Raw genomic sequence first — 12,375 nt, 5'->3', positions numbered from 1 at the left:
CAAAAGTTTATAGAAAAATTCGTTTCAACGCGATTGTAAGCTGTTGCAAATACCAAAGACAGACAGTCTTAATACAGATTTTTACATGATTTTATAATTTATTGATATAATGAATTATAAACAAATATGAATTGGTGTCATGAAGTTTAGTTTTCTGGAGAAATATCCATTAAATTATAATCACAATGTACTACTTAACATGTTTCTATTGTACACATTCATTATAGCATTGTGAAGCAAATTATACACATATTATTGTAAATAAATTTGATATAAATTGTATTGTTTTTGATTAGGAAACCCTTAAAACCTATACAAGAGACAATTTTAAATAAATTATGGATCTGAAATTTGAATTACTATCAAAAGTACACTCACAATACAAAATTATAAATTTAAATTTATCTATTAAGCAGATAATAACAAAAAAAAAATATATATTATTTTTGGTTTGAAGCCACTGCTTCCAATACAATAAAATAACATAATTACTAATAATTAAATAACATATAATTTATAATTCACATTTCATTAACACTAATTCATTATGCTAAGTTAAAATTGAATAGTTGGAACAATATTATTGAGAACAGCTATAAATTGAAAAATGAAACATGAGATTCATTTAAACTTTCGGGACAATGAGACACTGATTTGTAATAACGCATTTTTATTTAATTACTTAAAAATAAATAAATAATAATAGTATTTAAATATTAAAATATTATTTCAAAATATTTAAAGTTGAATAATTAAATGATGAAATATATGAAATTCAAGTGTAGAATAAAACATATAATTAAATACAACAAAAGTTCATAATATTAATGTGTGACCAAAAGAGAATAATAAAATGTAAAAATGTATGTGCAGTTAGTAATTAATCATGTGAGAAAATAAGGGAAGACTTAGTGGTCAGCTAGCAGCCGATTAAAAAAAAAAATAGGAGTTAATAATGTGGCATATTACAGCGTAAAAGTATAGTCAACAGTAAATAAAATTTAATGATACAAATGTAGGTTCATTTTGATATAAAAAAATTGTAATTAAATCAAGCGTCAAATTCAACAAGACAATTTAGTATGAATAATAAAAGGAGGCTGTTTGATAATTTAGAAATATAATCTATTATTACTTTAAAAGACGACACAGCCGTTTGATGAAAAAAATATACAAATAATTCAATTTTGTGACATCACCAAAAATGCATTCAGAGTTATCCATAATTTCAGAAATGTTATAGTTTAAAAACTGAGGTTTTTTTTCAAAAGTGTTGAAAAAAATGTTGTGCGTCAATGAAAAACATAAGGAACGTGTTTCTACTATAACACAATAAAGCGCTGTCATTTCTGAAATAAGGACATATCTTAATACATTTTTGGACTTTATTACAATTAGATATATAATAAGCATTTAATTACATACTACATATACAAATTATTTTAATAAAATATTTATACCCATTACTAAACACAAAACATTTAAGGTTTAAATATTAATAATGACTCGAAAGCTATCACAAATGTTTGACATTATAGGTATTCTATATAGTAAATATAGGTATTTTAAAAATAGCTCAGTAACTTTAAATACAGGCACCAACATCTCAACTATTTTATTACATTATAATTTATAATATTATTAGTTTCACAAATTTTAAATCTTAATAAACAAATACTTATTAATTACAATTAATCATTAATATATCAATTATAAATGCATAAATATTTTATATTCTCTCATATTTTATATCATTAATTATGATATTAATGATTAACTTTGTTCAAATACTTCTCCGCCAAACAAGTTAAGATATTATTAAGTTATATGAACATTAATTAATAGTATTTGAATAAAATTACCATACATTTACAATAAATTTAATTTACAAAATGTCTACATAAAATGTTTACTTTTCAATTATTCCTATTTTATTTTTTACACAAGTCATAGAATAATGTTCAAAATAAATGTCTAACCAAATATTGTAACTTTTGTTGCTTTTAAATCAGTTATTAAGTAAACAAAAATATTTTTTGGATTTTATTTTATATTTAATTTTATTAAGTATAGTTAATACAAATTAAAGTTTTATAAGATAAAAAATTGTAATTATTTAAATATTATATGAATATTTTTATTGCAAACTATGTTCAAATCAATGTTATTAAAATTAAATGCAAACAAAGTTAAATAGTTATTTAAAATATTACAATTTATTTGTGCACATGGAAGACTATAAAAAAGATGCCGAGTACAAAGTATGACTAATCATTTCTAGACAATAAGATCGATTCAAAGACGGAGAAGTACAATTGAAAAAATCTGTTATTCTTTTTTTTTTTTAACAAGTTTATGTCATATAATATAAGGAAGTAAATAATAACACAGAAACAATATAAAGTATCAACAAATTATTTACAATAACTAATACATTGATAAACTAATATTTTATAGGTATAGGGTAGTAAAGTCAAGAATATGACCGAGTGATGGCCCCTAAATACAACAAAATATATATTGATCTAGTCTCTAGTTTACTTAGTGTAGTCACAATACATATTTCTGTCTATTTAACATAAACTATTTTGAAGGTAAATGCCCTAAAATCTATAAAATAACATGTGATGATATTTATGTTGTTTCAATTACAATTGTGCACATAATTATTGGTTGAGAAATTCTCATAAACTCAAATCATACAAATATTTTTAATAATATATTCTTATTTTTAACAGTCTATAGCAAATACAATTGATGGAGGTTGATGCATTTAGTAAAATTTAATAAAATATCGATGAATATTCAACTAACCTGATACAGTAAAAATAAATAAATAAATAAAATTCACTAAATAAACAAACATTAACAAACTACATTCAATGTCTAATTTGAGAATAGAAGATCTAACAATGATGATAACAATCTTAGCTTGGAAAATTTAAAAATATTATATCGAGATAATCAATTTACACATCAGTCTATTCGAGGAATTTTATATGGTGGTTCATTACGGTACCAGACTACTTGACCAAGTATTGTCAGATCTATCATAACCTGAAGTGTACCACACATCCAGAATTGTAGAGGAGCTTTTCGACTTACAAAGTAACATGTCTTAAATGCATCTCCTGTTGTCCAAAGTAATACCATTGTAACACTATTAAACAAAATTTTAAGTTATTTCTGAGATTCTTTGCCATTAACAAATTAAAAATATATAATATACATTATATATGATTTGTTGTTATTAATTATCTCTCTATAATATATTCTATAAGAATAATATACCTTTTATAATTTATAAATATCATAAATTAATAAAATTGAAGATGGGAATTCAAATTCAAAAATAAAATACTTATACATTACCTAGTTAAAGTCTACCACGAATTTAAACCGACTATACATTATGCTACTATAAAATATTAAGAAATATACACATCACTATGAGGCATGTATGCATAAATTTAAATTTGAAAAAAATTTTCACTCATTTATGTAATGTATTCTATAAAATTATATGGGATCAGAGTGCACCCGGTGATAATTTTCAAATCTTTTTTCATGATTGTCGATATATGTATCATTTTATTTGAAAGTACAGTCTCCTTAATTTAAATCTTCATAGAGCAAATAAAAGTAATTTGATTAACTTTAATTTTCTTATACTAATAATTATGGGAACTAAATATTGATAACAATTTATATTTTTAAAGCCTTTAAGAGGAAAAATATGTTGATTTGTAGATACCTAATTGCATACACCACCTTAGGTTTTAAGAATTTTAAGGTCACCTTTTAACAAGGTAAAAGACAAGAGTTTCATAATTTAAAAAAATAAAAAATCATTTATGTTATAATTATCTACAATAATTTTAATTTAATACTTTTATTGAGTAGGTACACAAACTAATAAAATATAATGTCATAATTTAAATATTCATACTAATAAATACCTCATTCCTTCTGTAGAACGATTTCTCAGGTTTTTGACTAGTTGAGGAACACCCAACATGGCTTCAGTTAGGAGAGCAAGAAATCCGATAATTTCAATGAATATAACATTGTGCAGAAATATGAATGTTATAATGGAAAGACAAATACTCATAGCGATTAAGAAATCTATATAAGATTGAAAGTCTGTCCATTGCCAAAAGTAATGCCAATCAAAATCTATAAAGAATTATAAAAATAATTACCTAATTAATTATCGGAATATCGAATAATTTATAAAAAAAATTAATAAGAAAAACATAATATTATACAAATTATACCAGTAAAATATCTGTCTGGTCCTCTGATTAACTGCGTTTTGTTACGAACTTTTACACATAAGTGTATCATAAGTAACATCATAATATTCATTACAATACTTTGGAATAGTAATGGAAGCTCATAACGTTTACCAAACCTATAATGAAGTTATTTAATTTTTAATAAGTGTTTTTGAATAATAAATTGTTATGTAATTAACACTTACCAAAATAGTATTCTCAAAGTGTTTGCAACTAAAAGTGCAAGGCACACATACATTGAGAAGCCTTCTGCATCTTGTTTGATGTATATTTCTCGATATTGTGGAATGTATGGGACTACTCCTCCAAATACCATGATTGTTGAACAACACCATCGTGTTACTTTTCGAACAGTAATGTCTCTTACTTCTTCCACAACTGGTTCCATATTGATGGGTCAAATGATTTACTTTATGCTTGGAGCTCACCTTGAAGATTTCCATACTATAAATACAATCAATTATTAGTAATAAAATTAAGATTCAAAGTATATTATATAAGAGGATATCATAGCACAATTATTTATCTTTCTGACACACGTAAAACACAGCAAATTTGCATTCAGCAGAACCATCCAAGTGTTTTTAAGCTAGAATATAAACGAATCAAACTTAAAGTATGAAAATCGCTTTAAAATTGAAATATACTAAAAATTGCAATGTTCAGTCACCGATAAACCATTATATTTTTTCTTAACTTTAAGTTCTGTTGATGATACATTTGTTATGTTGAGAGTGGGACAAAGAGAGAAAACAAAAAGTATGCAGAAATCCCCTTAACACAATTTTTTAAGATATTTATTAAACTTGAGTCCAGATTTAAATAATTTGTTGGATTAAGAAGTACATTTTATTCAAATTTTCAAAATAATGTAAAGCTTTTTTATATAATTATTGAATAATAACACACTCGTTAAAATTTTGTTCGAACTCAAGTGTTTAATTTGCCAATAAACTATGAAATGATCTGAATAATCTGGTTATGCCTAATGCAATTAATTATTCAAATTTCTATAATTCATTATTAAATATTTATGTTCCCATAAAGACACAGATTTTCTTTGAAAAATGTTTTGATATAAAAATATAGAAGCTTGATAACTGAACCACTTGGCAAATTTTAAGTGTTATTTTAGGCATATACATTTGCACTGTATAAATAATAAAAGATGAATAGACTATATTTAGACTCATTTGAATATATATTTAGATAGTTTACTTTTAATTATTAATTTTAGTATTTAAAAAATACAAAACACATTAAATAATGACAACCATTACAATTTATTTTAGAAAAACAATCAAAAACTATATATTGATAAATTACTGTATAGTCATATACCTAGTTACGATAAAATTGTATCATAGAATAATGCAATTATATAGGTACAATTTACAGTAAGTGTAAGGATTTTAACATTTATTACTCGCAGCCTAGTTATTTACAGGAAAATTAAGAACACAATTACATTTTATAAAGGAGAAAATCAAAAAAATCATAAGTCAAGCATTTAATTAATTTCAAATTTTTACAAAACTCGTTGTTTACTCCGTATCAAATTAACTATTAAAGACAAAGTTCTGAAAGTCTTCACAGCACTTCCCCTAGCCATTGCGAATATCATCTAACATGACCCTAAACAACAAAATCCACTCTCTGGTTTCGGAGATCTATCACACTAAATGAAAATGATTTTTTTTTGAGGGGCTGTTCACACACGTTTTTTTGTGTTCAAATTGTTATACCGCTTGGGTGTGATATCAGAAAATATTCATATTAGGTACACTATTTGGTATAAAATTTAATAAATAGGTAATTAAATAAATAAAACAAGCAAAATGACTTAAATAACTTTTAAATTCAAACCAGTTACATTCAACCTATTATATTCTACTATAATCTAATATCTTCTCAATAAATTAATTTGCAATTAATAATTTCCTTAAAGTATAATTTTGGTTTGATCAAATTGTAAGAAAATACATATATATTACATACAGTTGATAAATTTCTAAAATTTAAAAATCAAGAAAGTTTTGCATGCAATCTCTGACTTGGCAAATGTTTTTCTCAACATACCAAATATTACATTCACAATAATGATTATAATCATAATAATGTCTAAAGTTAGAGTAAAATGACCTCTTATACAATTTGAAGGTAAGATTATTATCTATTATTTTATAATATTTTAAATAAAAAATATAAGTAATTTCATTATATCTCAAATAACAGCAAATTATAAAAAATCATAAGTAAGGGGATTCAACTTTATGGATCTGCTAAGAAATCAATTTTAAACACAAATGTCAAGCATTCAAAAATATAACAAAATATCTCTGTCTTTAACCTGACGTCCACAAAGATCTTAGCATTAGAACATTAAAGGAGAAGCACTAATCTTTTATAAATGTTTCTTTACTAGATTAGAAAACCACCAAATTCATTGATAAACAGCTTACACCCCTTTCGCTTTTTGGAAAGTTAGACTTAAAAAGAAAATTGAATCGTGATCTTCTAGCTTGATCATCAAACTCAAGCTATGTGTCACTAATGGTTGGATCCTTAATCAGGCAGCCACAATAATGTTTTTATTATCAACCTTAAATATACCTACTGTGCTTGTTGTATAGATTGTATATTTCTTATAAAAAAAGTTTGTAAAAAAGGACCATTTTCAGTGTACAGTTAATATTAAAAACAATTACTGTAAATAATTTTATATAAACTGTTATTTTGATAAATTTGTCTATTTCTACTAGGATTAAAAAATGTTAAACGTTAAAAAAATGCATGAGAATATTAAAATGTAACACATAACTTGAATTTATATTTAAAACTAGGGTATTTTTAGATAAATAAGTATAAAATTAAGAAGTTCTATGGTTAACTTAATTTAAAAAATATATTTTCTTAGTCACTACATAGCTTTTGATTGTGATTCCAAATATAACCCTCAACATATTCTTTAGAAGTAACAGTTATTTTAAACATAAATAATTGACTTTTCAAAAAATAAATGTTTGAATAAAATGGCTAGGTATTTCATAATACAAAAATATTTTTCTCTTTAATTTCTGTGTCAAAAAGTGATTTATTTTAAATTTAAGCAGAGATGGTTTTGTTACTGATAAACTTAACCTATTTATAAATTTTAAATTATGATTTCAGAATGGAGTAAAAGGTTTTGGTCTAACAAAGATGTTATTTTTTTCCAGAAACCTTGTAACATATTTATACCAGCAGATCGAAAAAATCATGTATCATACAATAGTATAATTTCAACTTACAAGGTCACTTAAGCAAGTACATTATTTTATTTTTAATGTAAGATCATTAAGAAATGATATATTGATATATTTATTTCTTATTAAAATTTAACTTTACAAGCTCATAATTTATGACTCATTAACAATTGAATTGTACGTTAAATTTACACTCAATTATATTTAAAAATATTAGTTAGAATGTATTCTTAAAATTTTAATAATTTATTCATGTGATAATTAAATTTGTATAGTTATTATTAAAATATTTACAATACCCATGTAATTTTTCAATACAAATTAAATTAAAAACAAGAAGATAGACTATCTAGTTGAAAAACTTTTTACAGCCAATGGTTATCAGTAGTCAGAACTGAGTTTATTAGTTCAAGTTGTAAGAATTAATCTTCAGTATCTTCTTCTTTTTGTGTCAGTATTCCCTTCCCTTCCCTTCCCTTCCCAATAAGCAGTGATTTGTTAACCGTGTGTGCAATATATTCATTATTATAAATTATCATTGATTTAAAAACAATTATGTATATGCGATAGATTATAAAATTTTAAACCATACTTAATAAGCTATAGTGTTAATTTTTATGAAAAAAAAAAATAGATTACATACATTGGATGAACAACCAGCTTGGAATTATTGGTTTAAATAGAATTGATACAATAGATTTTATAATTTATAGATATATTGGAAAAAAATTAACATTGATTAATTAAAAATGAATAAATAATGTTTCAAGAAAGCATACAAATAATATGTAGGTGTGTGTACCTAAATATGATTTATTTTAATTTTATATAAGTATAAATGGAAGTACACTGAATTATTACTGTCTAACATAAGCATTCACTTGTATGACCTCCCATAACAATGAAATATTTTATAAATTAACAAAAATAGTAAATATTTAAAATCTATATTTTAAACATAACATAAAATAGTTAAGTTTCCAAAAAAAAAGTATAATTAAACTTTGTTCAAATACTTCAAAACATATAGAAGTACATAAGCCAACACAGACTCTACCATTTTTTTTATTAACACTTTATTTTAGTAATCATATTGTATCGATTCCATATTTGACACGGAAAAGTAAATTAAATAAAAAATCAAAATTACAATAAGCTAGTTTTTGGAAACTTAGTTAAAAAATAAATCCAAGAAAATATATATTTGAGTTGAAATATTGACTAAATTTGTAATTATTTTATTTCTGAAAATATTTGCAATTTATAGAGATTTTATAATACTTATACTAAAATATGAAATGTTTAAAAAAATATTTATTTATTATTAAACTTAAAAAATATATATTTATAACAAATTTACCAGTGAAAAAAAAGTACAGGAACATTGGGATTATTTAATTTTTAGATTTTTACCTAGGTATTGTATAACTAGGTAATACATAATAAATGGTTTACCCATCATCATAGTTTGAAAAATTGTTATCTCTACTAGTTCATAAAAATCACTTATAATTCTTATACAACAAATATTCATAAAATCACTGTTACCTTATCTTTTCGTTTAAGTAAAATAAGTCTTATTAAATTTGTTTACAGATATTAATATGTTTAACCATCAAACAAATTTAAGTCGTCTTTATTACACAATGTGTATAAACCATAAGTACATAATAATACATTTATCGTACTAGTATTAACACATACATGTAATCCTATCTAGTCACACAATGGTTTGTTGTGAGTCTATTAATAATAAAATATTATAATATTCTGTTTAAAAATTATTTTAATAAGGTAATAAGTCTTTGGAGCTATGGAGCAACCAGTGAGCAGTTTCTAGGTTGTAACTCTCCATGAAATGTTTTTTTAAATACAAATTATCAATGATTGAGTTACACAATACAATGTGATGGTACATATCTGACAAATGACTGTCATTTAGTTATTAAATTCATATAACCTATTTAGTAATGTTCATAAATGTATGAATGATCTATAATAAAATGTCTTTATATATGTATTATATTTAAATATTTGAATATGGCCACTAAGATTTAGTGTAGTTTGTGTACTCTAAATAACCATACAAAAATAAATTCTAGTTGCACCTTTAATAGATTTATAATTCCAGAGGTTTATATTAAATAAATTATACCTACCTATAGGTGTTAAAAAATGTTCTATGTTTAGTTTATATGATATAGGTAGTATATGAAGTAGCTGGATAGAATTTAGAAACAATATTTTATCAACAATTATTAGGTATAACTAGTGTTTTGTCATATCTAAGTGTGAAATATGAGATTTACTCAAAAACATTGATTATTTTCAATAATAATAGATTTTACAAAAATTGAAAAACAAATAAAAGTAATGGTGTACCTATCTTAACACTTTTATTAAAAAATAATAATGAAGTAAATAAATATAATTAAAATAAAAACTGAATATGGTCCATACTTCATATTGAAGTAAAATAAACAAATCGTTTCACACTATTAAAATAGGTACCCCCTTATAATATCTTCACTTAAATCTTAATTTATAAGTTAAATATTAAATGAGATTTGAATGCTGTAGTTTTTTTTTTTTTTTTGTTCAGTGTGAGATTAATAGATCTATGCATTTAACACATTATGTGCACTGTCTTATATTTTAAATCATTGTGTGTAGTGTGCATATTATGAAAAATTTATTCTTATCAATAGCTGTTCAATAACAGAAACATAGGTAGATATATTTTATAAGTAGTAAGTACCAAATCTTTTACTAAGATAGGTATAGGTACCTATGTAATTAAGGGCTATGATACCTACATACCTAGCAGAGTACAAATAAATTTTAATTTTCAAGACAGACTAAAATTTAAAATCAGAGAAAGTATGTACTGCCTATTAAGAACAACGAGAAATGCAAAGACGTTTTTCTTCGTTATCTATAGAAGTTAAAGGAGAATAAATTGATAGGACAGATGCAGGTCTCCACCAACACTGAGCACTACCTGTTTGAGTTCTTACTTGAAAGGAAAGTAACTATTTTTTTTTTTTGAGCTGTCTAACTCTTAGCCATAACTTAGTATTCACAGTAACACATAGACTGTACAAAAACATTTATAATGTTTGATTAATACTAAATAGGTACATCAGCTGATGTTGTTACACTGACGACCAAGGACAGCGTTCGGGTGGTCAAACAGTGTTCACATACTAACAGTGCCACGATAGGTAGTCATCGCAAGTCATAGGTACCTACAACATTTGTATTTAAAGTACAATGTACGGGAGGTTACACAACAACACCGGTCGGATAGTTACCTAAATTTCAAGGCATCGTGACGACGACGGCGTTGGTCGAGTTGCCGTTGTGCGGACTAAGAAACTCACATCGTAAACATAGTCGCAGACAATATTATAGCATTGGCCACGGGACGCGAAATTTTACGTGGTGCTGTATCGACACACGACCGAGCAGGCGAACGACGAGAACGACAGCACGTCACGACAGCAGCAGTAGCGACTAGCGTCTGAAGCGGATAGCGATTGAGCAGCGCGATAGCGTGCAGTGTGCACCACGCTGTAGACTGTAGAGCAGAGCAGACGCCGATAGCGGTCGACGGTGTCGTCGTCGTGCGTTATCTGAGACTGCGGCGGCGGTGCGGACGCGAAGCGCATTAAACGGACGACGACAGACCGACTGCTGCGCTGACGTTGGTCCAACTACCGTCTAGTACCACGACTGCTATTGCCGCTGATGCCGCTGTTGGCTGTCGCTGGCGTTCCTGTTGTTTTTGTCGCTGTACTTGGCGGCGGCGCTCGTATTGTTCGATTCATTTGCGTGCCCGCACGAAACGCCAACAATGCTATTATTATTGAATTACGTTTTCGACAATGAAACGCGACCGATGGCTTTAACAATTTTGACAAATCGAATGCTGATAGTGGAAATATAATAATAATAAAAAAAAAACCCTTGGACGCGTTATCGCGCTAAAAGACGACGGGCCCCGAGTGGGTACGGCGCGGGCGTCGGCGCGTATACTGTGTAGAAGGCAGCGGTGATTGAGTGAGAAAGACGCAGACAGCGACAAAGGCGGTGTTGGTGAGGCGCACGGTGGGTCCGAGGGAGAGACCGCGTCGGAAACGTGGGAGAGCGGGTGAGCGTGGGAGAGTGTTATTCACGATATACTTATGATAGAGAAAAGGGCTCGTGATTTGCGGCGACGGGGTGGTGAACGAAAAAGGTATAAAAATGTATATATACTATATACTCTTTACTTTGGGCCTTTACAGAGAGACACGTCGCAAGGTCGTTGTGTAAACAGAGTCTATGCGTCATAATGTTCGAAAAATGTGTTACAATAATAATATTGTTTCATAACTGAAATAATAACTATATACGTCATGCGATGTACACACCCAAATACTGAAACACGTATTTAGTATTTACCTGCCTATAATATGATTATGATATAATAATGCCTAGGTATGTTTTAGTTGTATACTGCAGGTCACAGGACTCACATATTTTGTGTATGTAATAAGTTTACTAATACGGCATACATATACAAAGTGCAGGCCACTACAAAAATTGAAAATTATTTATTCGAAAACCACCGACGCGGCGACACTGGTGTATATAGTAGATATCCAGATGACAGGTACCTATCAAATTTTCCTTGTATAAATAGAATAAAATCAATCTAATGGTTTTGAAGCGGTTATATAATAATTGTTCAATAAATAATGTATGACGAGGTGTGACACATTCAAAGGCGGAGATTGTTGTGGTAGGGGCTTACGCCTCAAACGTTTTACAATGATATTTATTTCTTC

General features: G+C 26.6%; 1 protein-coding gene across 1 annotated transcript; it reads right to left on the bottom strand.

Annotated features, from left to right (window-relative positions):
* Window positions 1-2,135: 2,135 nt before the first annotated feature.
* LOC111038570 (PQ-loop repeat-containing protein 1) lies at window positions 2,136-11,238 on the bottom strand. The gene is made up of 5 exons (XM_022321726.1): window positions 10,858-11,238; window positions 4,484-4,742; window positions 4,278-4,414; window positions 3,960-4,176; window positions 2,136-3,160 (listed from the first exon to the last, which is right to left on the bottom strand). The coding sequence occupies exons 2-5, from the start codon at window positions 4,684-4,686 to the stop codon at window positions 2,977-2,979; spliced, it is 741 nt and encodes a 246-aa protein (XP_022177418.1). The 5' UTR covers window positions 4,687-4,742; window positions 10,858-11,238; the 3' UTR covers window positions 2,136-2,976.
* Window positions 11,239-12,375: the final 1,137 nt, after the last annotated feature.

Source organism: Myzus persicae, unplaced genomic scaffold (genome assembly GCF_001856785.1).
Source record: "Myzus persicae strain clone G006 unplaced genomic scaffold, MPER_G0061.0, whole genome shotgun sequence".
In the NCBI taxonomy this organism is placed as follows: Eukaryota; Metazoa; Arthropoda; class Insecta; order Hemiptera; family Aphididae; genus Myzus; species Myzus persicae.
This window is presented reverse-complemented; position numbering and strand designations above follow the sequence as displayed.

Coding starts and splice junctions, on each gene's coding strand:
- LOC111038570 (XM_022321726.1), bottom strand. CDS start 4,686: ATGGAACCAGTTGTGGAAGAAGTAAGAGACATTACTGTTCGAAAAGTA. Junction 4,177..4,277: donor ACCAGACAGATATTTTACTG/GTATAATTTGTA, acceptor AATTCTTTATAG/ATTTTGATTGGCATTACTTT. Junction 3,161..3,959: donor CGTTCTACAGAAGGAATGAG/GTATTTATTAGT, acceptor TTTGTTTAATAG/TGTTACAATGGTATTACTTT.